At 42.1% G+C, this 15,082-nt stretch overlaps 1 protein-coding gene across 3 annotated transcripts in view; it reads left to right on the forward strand.

Annotated features, from left to right (window-relative positions):
* COL28A1 (collagen type XXVIII alpha 1 chain) overlaps positions 1-15,082 on the forward strand; it is a 67,980-nt gene that overhangs the window by 45,841 nt on the left and 7,057 nt on the right. For all 3 annotated transcript variants that reach the window (XM_083405340.1, XM_083405341.1, XM_083405342.1), the window contains exons 24-31: positions 38-106; positions 1,079-1,147; positions 8,487-8,555; positions 11,483-11,551; positions 13,585-13,653; positions 13,831-13,911; positions 14,004-14,039; positions 14,938-14,974. In XM_083405340.1, coding sequence (XP_083261466.1) covers positions 38-106; positions 1,079-1,147; positions 8,487-8,555; positions 11,483-11,551; positions 13,585-13,653; positions 13,831-13,911; positions 14,004-14,039; positions 14,938-14,974 — 499 coding nt within the window. The remainder of the gene's footprint in view (positions 1-37; positions 107-1,078; positions 1,148-8,486; positions 8,556-11,482; positions 11,552-13,584; positions 13,654-13,830; positions 13,912-14,003; positions 14,040-14,937; positions 14,975-15,082) is intronic.

Consider the following 15,082-nt stretch of genomic DNA (forward strand, 5'->3'; position numbering starts at 1 on the left):
TAGATAATTTATATTGACGTTGATTATTTGTCTTCAGGGTTCTCCAGGCTTACCGGGGCCACCTGGACTTCCTGGAGCAAAGGGGGATGGTTTTCCGGGTGCACCAGTAAGTGTAATTTCACCACTAATTTGTGATAGGTAAGAGGTAAAAGGTAAATGGTTAAAATAATTTTTCCTTTATTATACATAAACAATGTGATACAATACAATACATACAATACATACCACACATACCAAACCATACCATACAAAACATGCATACCTGGAAAACATACATTACCTACATACCTACTCAACATAAATTCACCATCAGTGTTTGACTTCCGACTGTTCTCATTGTGCTATTTTGCAATTTATTAATCCATACGCCTTTCATTTTTGTTCGTTCTATTTTTCTAAATGAATTTTACTATGTGTTTTCTCTGCTTTTTAGATTCATTCTGTCTGTCAGGAGATCCACCTTATCTGTATAGTTTTTGAGATATTCTTTAAATATCATCCATTCCTTGTTAACTTTTTGTATAGTGTTTCCTCTTAGTCTCCCTGTTAACTTTGCAATATGCAAATATCCAATCATTTTTGCTAAGCAGTCTGTTTTTGTGAGGACATTGTTACTTTTCCAGTCTCTCCCCCTTTCAAGGTTAGCGCTCTTCTCTGCCCTTGACACAATATTAGGCTGGTTTATTTATGTTTCTGCCACTTAGCCCACCACTGGGGATATTCTGCCCCCAGCTTTAGGTATCTCCTTCCTCTCTTATCTTATGTATTGAAATTGGTTTTATGTTTTGATTAGATCTTATTGGTGTTTTACTTGCCTTGTTTTTATGCTGTTCAATTTCTGTTATTGCTGTTTTGTTTTATTAAATGCATTTGTTTTAATATGGTTTTGCCACCCTGATGGAAAGGTAGGATACAATTTTAACAACAGACAGAAATAAATAAATAAATAAATAAATGCAGTTGTTGTTTTTTTTAATGAAGAAATAAAAGCTTCTAGATGGAGGCCAAAATCCCGTTATTTGTACATCCTTCGGTTGTGTGAGACTAACCAGCCTGTATTTTTTTGACATCGTTCTAGGGACCTCAGGGAATGCCTGGCCTTCAGGGACCAAGAGGACTTAAAGGAGCAGGGGACCCTGGCCAAAAGGTACTCATGCTAAAGTAACACCTATAATTTTAATACATAACTCTGTCATTAAAAGCATTAGAAGAGAGCCAGTGTGGTGTATTGGTTAAGAGCGGTAGTCTTGTAATCTGGTGAACCGGGTTCAATTCCCCGCTCCTCCACATGCAGCTGCTGGGTGACCTTGGGCTAGTCACACTTCTCTGAAGTCTCTCAGCCCCACTCACTTCACAGAGTGTTTGTTGTGGGGGAGGAAGGGAAAGGAGAATGTTAGCCACTTTGAGACTCCTTAGGGTAGTGATAAAGTGGGATATCAAATCCAAACTCTTCTTCTTCAAACAAATTCTATGCACTGTTTCCCTCCATATTGAGGAGAATGTTATTGTGCTTGGATGCTTGTTGGTTTCCCACAGGCATCTGTTTGGCCTCTGTGAGAACAGGATGCTGGACTAGATAGGCCATGGGCTGATCCAGCAGGTTCTTTTTGTATTCTATTTCCTCGGAAATGAACATAAGTCACAGTTTCTTCCTGATCGATAACATAACTTTTATAAAGTTGACAGAATCCATCTTGACATAGCCCTTTAAGTGTTAACAGAAGTTAGACCTCTGGCACCACGTTTGTTTATTTGCTTATGTCGAGCTGCCATTTGGGGTAATGACCCACCCAGTGTGACTAGCTTGCATTTCAAAAATAAAAATAAAAATCCATACCAACTCTCAGAAATCAGCAATTTAAGACTAGCAGCAGTACAGCAAGTGTTTTCAAAGCATGGGCCATGTTTTCTTTTTAAAATAGAGAAAACAGAAAAACAAAAATGCTATCCCCTCACCTGTGGGTGCTTAAAGAAAAGCTGAAATTAAGGAAAGGTGGCCCCAAATAAATGGCTTTTTGAATGCTACTTTAAAGTTGAAGAGTCTATAGAAACTCTGTGTGAAATATTTATGTGTGCTTGTCTAAATCTGTCCGCTTTCAATCAGTCCTCTGCTTTAACAATGTAAAAATCTGCTGTTGCCTTCTGCTGCCCAATTTACATAGGGAAATCAAAACCTGTCACAGCAGAGTCATTGAATAAAATGCACATTTCAGTATGTCTTGAGCTCTTTGGTGGCTGCCCTCAAGGCTGCTAAACACTTCTGTCCCCATGTGAACAAAACAGCACAGGAATTTGTCAAAACAAACAGATAAATCACTTATAGTACTCTGGAGCCTATTCTGGCAATGGCAAACCAGTTTGGTATTATCCTAGTAAATAGAAGAGAGAGAGAGAGCGCTTCCTACATTCCATGGTTGTCATATGAGCATTCTTTTAAAATCATTCCATTTGCAGAATTAGAGCTATTAAAAATTAGATGCAGCAAAAGTTCTGCTGCTTTTTCTTCTGAGGAATGCAGTGTGCTAGGGACTCTGCCTCTCTGTTTGTTCTGCTCACCGTTCCTCCGTCCTGCTCCTCCTCACTCCACTTCCCTGTGGTAACCCTCTAGACCAGTGATGGCCAAACTTGGCCCTCCAGCTGTTTTGGGACTACAACTCCCACCATCCCTAGCTAACAGGCCTAGTAGTCAGGGATTATGGGAATTGTAGTCCCAAAACAGCTGGAGGGCCAAATTTGGCCGCCACTTCTCTAGACCATGGGGGGGGGGACTTCTTGACTCCATGGGCCAGTTCCTTATCGAGACCCCTGAATATTTGTACCCAAGAAGCTGAAAATAATCCACGTTTATTAAATAAGAGACACAACCTGTGCTTCAGTGGCCTCATTCTTTCAGACAAATCCTTGAAGCCGCAGCTATTATGGATCCCTGCACAAACTGTAAGAAGGAACAGTTTGTGTGGTGGAAAATAATCTCACATATTGGCTTTAATGCAGTTATGCAAATAATGCCTTTTACCCCTGTCCGGGGGCTGACACAGGTATAGCCATTGATGCACGAGGCCTACAAGCAGAACCTGAGCATTCTCCCCAACTATGATTTCTTGCAATTTGTATTCAGAGCCATTGTCAGGCGTCAGGGACTCCAACCCACCCCACCCCCCAACAGTAGGTTGCCAGGAACAGATAAACAAGGAGAGTTCTTACCAATATCTTATATTCAATATTCACAGAGAGAGGCTTAGAAAAGCTGTCTCTTGGAGTAACGGCATTGCTCTGAGTAATCTCCACCCGACTTCTCTCCTCAATTGTCAACAGTGCCACCCAGCTTATGGTGGCCGCTTAGGGCCATTTGCCTCCGAGCCCTTTGCTCTCCTACTTTCAATGCTTGCCTGGTTCTGGGAGAATGGGGGTGGTGGTGGTCTGGGATGCTTTCTAGTGATAACGTGTCACCAGCTGCTCCCGCTCTGCTTCCCCCTCTCCCATTACTTCCCAACTTTTCCCCTCATCTGCCTCTGAGCTGTGACCTCCCACAAACCCCTGTTGTAAATCTATACTGTCTTCCTCTTCTCTGGAAGGCCCTGGCTGCGGAGACGGTCTCCACCATTCCTACTCTATCCAGTCCCTGACAGCCATATTGCCTCTGCCAGTGGAGGTGGAACACAGCTATTGCGGTTAGAAGCCATTAGTGCCCTTGTCCTCCTCCATGACTCTGCCTAATGTTCTTTTAAAGTCCTCGCAAGTTGGTGGCCATTACTGTCTCCTGTGGGAAGGAGTTCCATGAGGAAGCACATTCTTTTATCTGTCCCGAATCATCCCAGATCCAGCTTCATTACTGGTTACTGAGATAATATTTGGAAATGTAGTATAGAAACTGTTCCGGTTATTGTTTTCCTTCTCACAGAGGTTTGGTAGCCACTTTCATTGTTATTTATTTTCTGTATTATTGAGGTATCGAAAACACACACACACACAGAGCGACCAGTAGGACTTGGTTTCCCACTCCGATCCTTCTTCTGTACTGCTCTAATTTCCTCTATTTTTTAATAAAAAAACGAACAGCTTTGTTTAACCGAAGAGCCCCCTATAAACACATTTACATACAAGTTGGAATTCCACTAAGTATCACTCCGTAAGAATGTTCCCTCAATCTCAATTGGAGCTCTGTTCTTTGGGCTTGAGAGATGGCTCACATATGCAGGCAGCAGAAAGGAGGAATTTGGTGAAACAGAGGCCCGATTCACTCAAAACCGCCTGTGGGATGCGGGAACACTATAGGCATGACTTTCTTGTGTATAGGATAGACATGAAGGGCAAAGGAGCAGGCTGTAATCACAACAACTGAGTATATATATAAAAGGCATGCAAATTGTAAAGCCACAGCTTTGATACCACAACAGTGGGAATAGCCTACCCTAGCATTTTTACTGAAGAACCAGAGCCAAAGCTTTTTGGGGGGGAGGGGAACCCACCAACAGTGGTCTCTGGGGGCAAGGTAGAGCCAGCTGCAGGAAGCGTATCATGTTAAGATCCTGGCCTATCAAACATAGGCTCAACTCCAGTAAAGAGCTGAGTGTCTGTTCCTCGCCCCAGGCGTCTTAATTGATCTCACACACGGTAACTGCCCGTTAGCTCAATTTCAGCTGACTGCCTTTTCTTCCTCCCTCGCCCTTTTTAATTAAGAAAAAATAAGTATGCAGAAAAATTCCTGCGCTTCAAAAAAACAAAAACAAAGCGAAAAGCCCAGCATGGTAACTCTTTGTATATCTTTGGATCCATTTCAAAAGATGTACATAATACTTCCCTTATATAGAGTTGTTTCCAACCCATGTCATTCCATAAATATATGATTCATGTGCAGTCGCTTGGAGAACCTTACCCTTGTGTTTCACAGTAGTGGAACAATTTAAAAATAAATGCACCAGAGGTCACAGAGTTAATCGAGAGGAGCAGAAAAATAACACATACACCCCTGTCTATATAATATATATGCAAACTGTTTAATGTTTGCTTTCACACCAATTTAGACTACGTATCACATAATAACTATGATTAGCTGCAAAACAAGTCAACTTCAAATCATGGGCTATGAAACTTTCTTGTTGAAACTAACCATAGTGCTAAACCACAGCCACTGGTTCAGATGACTCCAGAAGGCATTGTTAATTAAAAAACTGAAAGAAAAGCTTCTGATTCCTCGTCCACCCTGCCCTTGGACACACAGGGGAGAAAAGAGGGGTGTGTGAGCTTGGGAGGAGAATAGGCCCATTCATGTAGCTCTAAGTCTGTAGTTCTTCAGATGATATAGGTCTCCAGCTCCCATTATCCTCATCCATCATGGTCAATGGTCAGGAATGATGGGAGCTGCAGTTAAGCAATAGTCCTCCTGGGGCGCAACGGGTCAGTGCTCCTGGCTCTTAACCTAAAGGTTGGTGGTTTGAGCCCACCCAGGGCCGGCTGTGGACAGGATTCTTGCATTACAGGGGATTGGACTAGATTACCCTTAGAGCCCCTTCCAACGCTGGAAGGTCATGGAATCCCCACCTTTGACCATGCAGATGTTGTCAAACTACAAATCCCGTCATCCCTGACCCTTGGTCATGTTGGCTTCTGGGTGTTGGAGCCAAACAACATTTGGAGGACCATAGAGTCCCCATCTCCGCTCTAAACCATGGTTTAGCTCCAAACTCCCAGAAGCCCCAGCCGGCGCTCAGGTCCTGCTTACAGGTTTCCCATCTGCTTGGCCAGCATGAGAACATAATGCTGGACTAGATAGGTCTTTGGCCTGATCCAGAAGGGAGTGCTGGTTTAGCAACATGTGTAAACTGTATCTAAGTATTTACAGTAAATGTTTTGAACAGCCTGTCTTTGAAATGGTTAAGAGGAGAAACATTTGCTTGCAGTAGTCCTGTGAATTAAAGTTAAAGCAGCCTGGTCCTATTCAGGTTTACCTGAAATTAAGTGAGTTCAGAGGGGCATAGTAATAATAATAATAATTAAACAACAACAACAACAATTTTATTATTTATACCCCACCCATCTGGCTGGGTTTCCCAAGTAGCCTGCAATGCAGTTAAATCACAATGTTTTCGGTGAATAAATCAGAAAAGCTGGGGGGGGGGGGAGATACAAATTCAACTCATCCACAGATACCAAAAGGCCCATACAGAAATTGACCCGTCCTTTGGCACCACCTGCTGGTAGCACATGGAATCAATGTGCCTCTCGATGTGCAAATAATAACTGCTCGGGGGATGGGGTTGGAGCAATGCCACCATGAAAAAAAAAAAAAGGATTTGACACTTCATGTCCCCACACTTCAGCTCCCCCTCCCTAGTCCAAATGGGAACATGCCACAGCTGCTTTCAGATGTTTTCCAGTTACAGATCTATAACATGTAGTTTGGCCCCATCTTTAGCATTCAGGATCAACCATGCAAGCCTACACGTGTGTGATCCACGGTAAATTCCTCTGAGTTTAATAGGACTTATTCCCAAGTAAGATGGTTGAGTTTTTTTAAGGACTGCTGCAGCTCTAATCTTCATGATCTTTTCACAGTCTGTTCCACAAACCAGTCAAACAGGCTTCTCGGATTTAAGCGTTGAAGTCCCAGCATTCCAGCCCTGAAAGCTTCTCCATTAACTAGTTTTTGAAGGTTGGGCTGCCCCCTCTCTAATATCACAGACGTCTCCTCCCCCTAAACAAGCCACAGTTGTACGCAAATTGTCAAACAGACCTTTGTCCTTTAGGGATTTCACCAAGATCAAGTTGCCTCTCAGCCATCTGTCAACAGCTGTCCTATTATTTAAATCTCTGGCAACTTTGTTAGACATTTCTCCATGATGTGTTTGAATTGTTAAACCTTTAAGTGCTGTGCTGGTTAGAAACTCTGTGGGAGAAGAAGGTTGCTCCAAAACAGTTCTGGCAGCTTTCCCCATCATTCAGAGAATCAGAGAGAACTTCGTGAAGACCTCCCTCCACACTCCTCAATATTTACCTGCTCCGAATTGCCTCCCTCTCTGGCAGGAGGGGAGAGAGAAGAACATGGAGACCATCTCTTATTTATTTATACAAACATCTTCCCCTGTGCTGTTTTTCTAGAAAAAGAGGTGCTGGAACTCACCGTGAATGCCTCTCTTGTTCTCTTATAATGGCAATGGAGTCCACCAGAAAAAAGTCCTCCTCTTCACCTATATTTTTCTTATTTATTGCATTCATTTCCCACCTTTGCTCCAGGGAGCTCAATTTAGCATCCATGGCTCTCTCGCTCTCTACGTTATCCTCCCAACAACCCTGTGAACAGTGACAGATTTACGTATAAGATAAACAAGCTATAGCTTAGGGCCCCACTCTCTTGGGGGCCCCCAAAAAAATTAAAGGAAAAAAACCTGGATGTACATTTCCAAAATATAAGAACAAAACCAAACAAAATAAAACCTACATACAGAATTGTGTTTTGTGTTGTGTAGGTCCATAAATTACCATATAGCATATATTCAGCACAAAGAACAGTGACAATTTGTTGTTGACAAAGGACAGCTGGACATATAAAGGGCCCTATTACCTTCAGGAGCTTAGGGCCTCATCAAACCTAAATCTGGCCCTGCTTGAGAGGTAGGTTAGGTTAAGTGTTGATGACTGGTTCAAGGTGACCCGGTGAACTCTGGTCTCCAAGGTTACACAAGCATTAAAAGAAATGGGGGGGGGGCACCATAATTAAACAGACTGTAAAACAATCTCATTAACAAAAAACCCCATAGCAATTAAAAACAGGTTGAGAGATCAAGTGCAATATTCAAAAGCCAGCCCAGTCTCTATACAGACATTGCGTTTTGCAACACCGGTGGCACCAGTAAAAAAAAGTCTGCCTTTGAGTTGCTCCAGGCCGCCGATCCTTGGACTTGGGCAAAGATAACCTACTCCAACCCTGATATCTTTATCCCAATGCTTTCTCTGGGTGCCCAAGCCAAATGAGGTGCAGCATGCGGCTGTTTGTGAAAGGGGCATCTCAGTGGCTGTGTGTCTCAACTGCAGAATGCTCTTCCCAAGCAGGGCCACATGTACCTAACTTTAATGCCTTTTTGCCACCACATTTTAAATGTCTTTTGTTTTCCAAGACCTTTTTGAATTTTGTTGTAGCTCCCCTGGCTCTGTGGCTTTGATTCTCTGCTCTTTGGTTTGGGTGTGAGTTTAAATATTCTTTTAAAATAAATAAAGAAAAAAGCCTTAATTGGGAATTGCTTTAATGGTGCTTTACATTCTACTGTATTGTGCATTTTCTATTCTATGGGCTGCCCTGAGAATGCATGTAAATAAATTAATAGCACATGTAATGTAGCCTTTAGCTATTGATATCTATGGGAAGCTTGTCGGCTTTTAAGTTGGAACATCCTCTGCTATGATTTGTTTTGAAAACAGGCTCGTTCATAAAAACCTGTGGATGTAATACCTGTGTTGAACCTCTTCCTTTTTGTCTTTCTTTACTTTAGGGAGAACCAGGAGCAAGAGGATCCCCAGGGCCTCCTGGTCAGAGAGGAATAGGAATACCTGGGCCCAAGGTTAGCAAGTATCTCTGCACAGTCTAGCAGAGGGATTGGGAATATGCAGTGTGGCCCTCCAGATATTGTTTGACTACAATTCCCATCTTCCCTGACCATTGTCTGTGCTACCTGGGGCTGATGGGAGTTGGAGTCCAACAACATCTGTAGGTACCACAGGTTCTCTTCCCCTGATCTATAAGTTCCTGCCCCTTATATATTTAAGTTAAACATGATAGCCACCTTTCTTGGAATGCTTTGGAGCTAACTTACATTCAATATCTTAGCAGCTGCTGTTTCTTTTTTGCCTATTTTAATCTTAACGAGTTTGTGAATGCCTTGCAAAAGAAGCACTTCTTTCTATAATGTTGCGTTTTGTGGCCAAATTGTTAGATGCAGTGCACCCAGCAAAGGAATGCAGTGTTGCCTTTGTTTGGGGGGTTGTTGTTGTTTAGTCGTTCAGTCGTGTCCGACTCTTCGTGACCCCATGGACCAGAGCACGCCAGGCACTTCTGTCTTCCACTGCCACCCGCAGTTTGGTCAGATTCATGTTTGTAGCTTTGAGAACACTGTCTAACCATCTCGTCCTCTGTCGTCCCCTTCTCCTTGTGCCCTCCATCTTTCCCAACATCAGGGTCTTTTCCAGTGAGTCTTCTCTTCTCATGAGGTGGCCAAAGTATTGGAGCCTCAGCTTCACGATCTGTCCTTCCAGTGAGCACTCAGGGCTGATTTCCTTAAGAATGGATGCGTTTGATCTTCTTGCAGTCCATGGGACTCTCAAGAGTCTCCTCCAGCACCATAATTCAAAAGCGTCAATTCTTCGGCGATCAGCCTTCTTTATGGTCCAGCTCTCACTTCCACACATCACTACTGGGAAAACCATAGCTTTTACTATACGGACCTTTGTTGGCAAGGTGATGTCTCTACTTTTTAAAATGCTATCTAGGTTTGCCATTGCTTTCCTCCCAAGAAGCAGGCGTCTCTTAATTTCGTGGCTGCTGTCACCATCTGCAGTGATCATGGAGCCCAAGAAAGTAAAATCTCTCACTGCCTCCATTTCCTCCCCTTCTATTTGCCAGGAGGTGATGGGACTAGTGGCCATGATCTTCGTTTTTTTGATGTTGAGCTTCAGACCATATTTTGTGCTCTCCTCTTTCACCCTCAATAAAAGGTTTTTTAATTCCTCCTCACTTTCTGCCATCAAGGTTGTGTCATCTGCATATCTGAGGTTGTTGATATTTCTTCCAGCAATCTTAATTCCGGCTAGGGATTCATCCAGCCCAGCCTTTCGCATGATGAATTCTGCATATAAGTTAAATAAGCAGGGAGACAAAATACAGCCTTGTCGTACTCCTTTCCCAATTTTGAACCAATCAGTTGTTCCATATCCAGTTCTAACTGTAGCTTCTTGTCCCACATAGAGATTTCTCAGGAGACAGATGAGGTGATCAGGCACTCCCATTTCTTTAAGAACTTGCCATAGTTTGCTGTGATCGACACAGTCAAAGGCTTTTGCATAGTCAATGAAGCAGAAGTAGATGTCTTTCTGGAACTCTCTAGCTTTCTCCATAATCCAGCGAATGTTTGCAATTTGGTCTCTGGTTCCCCTGCCTCTTCTAAATCCAGCTTGCACTTCTGGGAGTTCTCGGTCCACATACTGCTTGAGCCTTCCTTGAAGAATTTTAAGCATAACCTTGCTAGCGTGTGAAATGAGTGCAATTGTGTGGTAGTTGGAGCATTCTTTAGCACTGCCCTTCTTTGGGATTGGGATGTAGACTGACCTTCTCCAATCTTCTGGCCACTGCTGAGTTTTCCAAACTTGCTGGCATATTGCAGAAGAATGCTACTGGTCCTAGGCTCTTAACAACAGGGACTGAGTGATTCACTCCAGCCATCAGGCTCTTTTTAGCCCGAGACTTCAGGTGACTGCTGTGGATGTACATTTGCTTACCTTATGGAGCAAAGGATAAGTGCTTGCACACAGAGAATCAGCATGTCAGGGGGAAGGGTTCAGCCTGTCTTCTTTCTGTGTGCGGGGAGTTGCTTTGTTTTTCAAATGTGTATCCCAAGCCTGAAATGGTATAGTCAAGACAGCTTTGTCATTTAATTCAGCTGGCTGTTGAACGTGACCAAGGGCAGAGAGAAGGGGAAATAGGTGGGATTGTGCTATCAGCTTCCTTACTCCCTAAACACTTTCATGGCTGCCCTTATTCGGCCGGCCTCTTACTCCAGCCTTTGAATTACCTGGAGTGACCTCAATAGGCCTTATTTCCGAGATGCAGTAGGGGTGAAGAATTGAATTTGTTTGCATTTTAATGAGAAACCCATTTAATCCACACTTTTTGAACCAATACGTGAACCGAAACATAGCTGTCCTTTGAAATTTGTACTTCTCTGAATTTTTCAATGCAGTTTTCCAACCAACCAATGCGTGCAAGAAGACACATTACTGGATGGCATGCATAAAGAGACATCTATTCAGGAAAATGACTTACAAATGAATTACGTTAGTGGGAATTGCTTTGCAAAAGTGTATACATTAGTCAAAACTGCATGAGAAATTTCATTGATTAGGAGAAATTGCACTAAGATGCCGATGGGTTTTCACAAGGATTTCTTTTTTAAAAAAAGGAAAAAGCCAATTGCCAAAGAACTGAAATTAAGATGGGAAAGAAGGAGAAGCTGCAAGAAACTGAAATCGATCAATTTGTCCATCCCTGTTTCTGAGTAGACATGTATAGGAATGCACTTAAGTGCCCCCAAACAGTTACAAAGGCTCATATATGTAATTCTTTTCACAGTTTCCAGCATTTGGAAAAGGCAGAGACGGGCACAAAACTTTACATGGCACTATACAATTCTGACTTCTTCCTGGAGTTGTCTTAAACTACTCCCCCCCCCCTTAATCTGAGACAATTTTATTTCCTTTTTTTCTTTTTTAAAATTAGGGTGTTATTGGACAAAAAGGTCTGCCAGGGCCACAGGGTCCTCCTGGAGATAGTATACAAGGAATTAAGGTAAGAATGTAGGTGCTGACATAAGTTTTTTTGCAAATGACTCCCCCTGCCCTGTCTTCATTACACAGTTGTTTCATGGAACTATTTATGTTGCTGCTTAAGATGGGAAAGAAACCCCCAAAACCTAAATTTTAAATGTCCACTTGGTTGACAGACAGTAGTTTCTTAACTGAGTGCCAGCCCTGTTGGAGTGAAAAGATCAGGCCTTTAAAACTCTACCCTGATCAAGGACAGAAATTTATTCTGGAAGAACTGATGAACTGTGGGTGTACGATACCCTGGACTTTCCCCTTCCATGGAAGTGAAATAACTGAGTAAATACTGTTTGCTCTAACAAATTAAAAGGCCGTCATGTTGTGTCAGGGTATTCTAGCAGTGACATATCTTTTAAACTAGAATTTTAGTTTTGGCCTTTAGAACCTGATGACTTCACACACACAGAGAGAGAGACACACACCTGCTGTCATCCAGACTAGGCAATTACTTATACCAAAGCTATAAATATCTGGAAAAATGTTGAGCTGGGAGATAACAGAAATCACTGGGTTAAAGTTGACTGAAAGTGCAGAGGTGCCATTATTATCAATTTACGATGGGGTGGAAGGTTCGCAGGCTATGAAGGACTTGCTCAGTTTTATTGACAGCTGCATGAATTATGATAGCTAGGGAAGTGGAAGGGGCAAGCAGAATATAAAATGGAGGAATGGTATAAAGAGGTGTAGCTATTAATGATAAATTGACATGTGCCATTAAGGTAAGATGGGGAATATGTAGGAGAAATGATTTCGATATGGAAGGTGTTTGTAGAATTTGTAAAACGGAAAGGGGTCAACCATAGCAAGAGGTGTTGAAATTTTGGAAGGTTGGGTAGTTACAATGGAATGGTCTCACTGGTGGGGTGCATATTTTTATTCTTATTTATTTATGATTATTACTTTGTCAAAATAAAACAAAAACAAAACAAATGTTGAGCTGGATCCTTCCCACAAGAATCTGACTTAGAGCACCGCATTTTAAAAACACTTTCCCATTTATGTGAACCTCAGTGAGGGCGCAGAACACGGCTTGTGAGGGGCGTGGTCTGGGGAGGGGGTGTGGCCTGGAGGAGAGTCCCAAATGTTGAATGAATGGAGAATCCAGGAGAGACTCCTCTGAGGCAATTCAAAATTTAGAAAGCAAGTGTGTTGTCACCTACAAAAATGTCATCATTCCTTATATGGCCACAGAGATGTCAGGAATGTGACACTTCTTGCGTATGTAAAGCTCCAGGTCTTATGGTTTGGATGGCTAAGAGTAGTGGTTCTAAATATTTTTGGGGGCCACTGTTCGCTTGGCTCCATAAACTCATCCCCAGTGCCTCTTGCCCGATAAAGAGCATTATTCACAATAGTGGTTGAATCACGATGCACTAAGAAACGTTATTACACAGCAGCATTAAAAGCAGTTACAATTAGTTGCACGTTTATTCAAAATCAAATGTAGCTTGAGTCAACAAAATTGATAAACTTGATACAGCGATGCCAGCTTTTCAAAGCCTGATAGTCATTGACACCTCCAGTGGCCGCTCAGGTTTGGGAACCACTGGCTTAGAGCCATAGAGTGGAAAACTGTTTCCCATCATGTGAAGCTGTCTCACAAGAGGAGCATCTGTGTATTAGGTCTCTGGGTCATGTAAGTAAACCCTGTGGCTGAGCAATATTGGTGGCCGCTTAAGCTGAGCAGCTGAGCCCTGGGGATGCTTTTGGGCCACATTTAACATAACTGTTCCATATGGAAGTGACAGGAAAGCTGCTCTGCTCAAAGGGATAAGACGGCTGGCTAAACATCTGTCAGTGGATTTCCTGCATGCTTGTTTCCTGTATGTTTAATAAATGTCCATATGGGTATAGCCAACTACAATCCTTGCAGACAGTTCTGCATTCAAACAGAAAACGACCTAAATAACTGAGGGAACAGTACTTTGCCTGCAGCTGCTAAATGTTATGGTCTTTTTACAAAGGCTATTTCTAAGCAAATCTCTATGTTGTTTTTAGGGAGATCGGGGTGTTCAAGGCTTGCCAGGACAAAAAGGCTCTGTGGGGGTTGGACTACCCGGGTCTAAGGTAAGAGAGTTGCCTATCTAGCTATTTTTTTAAAAAAATCAGTTTTTATTAAAAGTTTTCAACATAAAAACTTAATAAAGAAGGAAACAAACAAACAAACAAACAATATGAACATATCCCCCCCACCCCGGTTATTTACCTATGCAAAGCAGTAGCCATGTTGTATCTTATTATTAGGGGGATTCTGGAGAGAAAGGAGACCAGGGAAAGAGAGGTAACAAAGGAGAGATTGGAGAACCTGGACCTGCAGGACCAAGGGTAACACTTAAAAAAAACACAACTACTTTATTTATTCTTTCACGACAGAAGATAGTGCACTTAATAATTTACATCATTATACAACCTTTCAGGGATTTTCAGGACTCAAAGGCGAACCTGGTCTTACTGTAAGTATATCCTGATGTGTTTTATCATAAAAATGTGACTGTTGGTAAAAGCTGTAGCTTGGCACTCTTTATGATCAGAGATGGGGAATCAGTGGCTCACCAGATGGTGTTGGATTACAGCTAGGAATGAATCAGTCTTTTCCAGGTCCTGCTTGTGGACTTATTATAAGCTTCTGGTTGGCCGATATGAGAACAATATGCTGGACCAGATGGGCCACCAGCCAGATTCAGCAGGGCTTTTTGTATATTTTGTGTTGCGTCAAATAAAAACGACATTTCTGTCACAGATTAAGTATAATTGAACTACGTATTTTGTTAGAAAATGTGTTCCAACCTGTTCTGAGCCATGTACACAGTGCTGTTTCTAATCTGCTACAGTTCAGCTTTTGGGGGAAACCATGTTGTTTGTCTTGCCATGGCAGACAGAATTTTATGCAATCAATTAAATATTGTAGCATTATGCCATACTATTAATTTCAATGGAAAGGCCATTCATTTCAAAGCAAAGAACACAAAATACAAATGGCGGCAGGGAGGAGAACAACAATACACATTCTCAATTAAATATTGTTTGCAAAATGTTGTGAAAACAGCAGAAAACACAGATTACATTTGCTGACTAATTTCCATTCTGGACATGAGAGAATTGAGCGAACTTTGGCAATTTCCACTCCCATGCAAGTAGACATGATTCTTTCCCTTCTTTTAGACATGTTCAGAGAACCATCTGAATGTCACTGTAACAATAATATTTTTTAATGTTTCAAAACATCCAGTCACTTGCTTTATGCAAAGCAAGCATTCAATTTTCCATTAGAAAAAACAACAACAATTAGGCAATGATGCATAACTGATTTCCAAATCTGAAATCACAACTGAACTGGCTCCTCTCTTTCAGAAAGAAGACGTAATCAAACTCATAATGGAGATATGTGGTAAGATCTACCTGAAGGAATGAAACCATTTTATCGTATTAGTTGCTTTCCCTGAAAGAATTCAGAATTGACCTTAGAAGTGTGTACATTTATTGGGTGGGGTTGAAA

Source organism: Podarcis tiliguerta (genome assembly GCF_965153285.1).
Source record: "Podarcis tiliguerta genome assembly, chromosome: 12".
Lineage (NCBI taxonomy): Eukaryota > Metazoa > Chordata > Lepidosauria > Squamata > Lacertidae > Podarcis > Podarcis tiliguerta.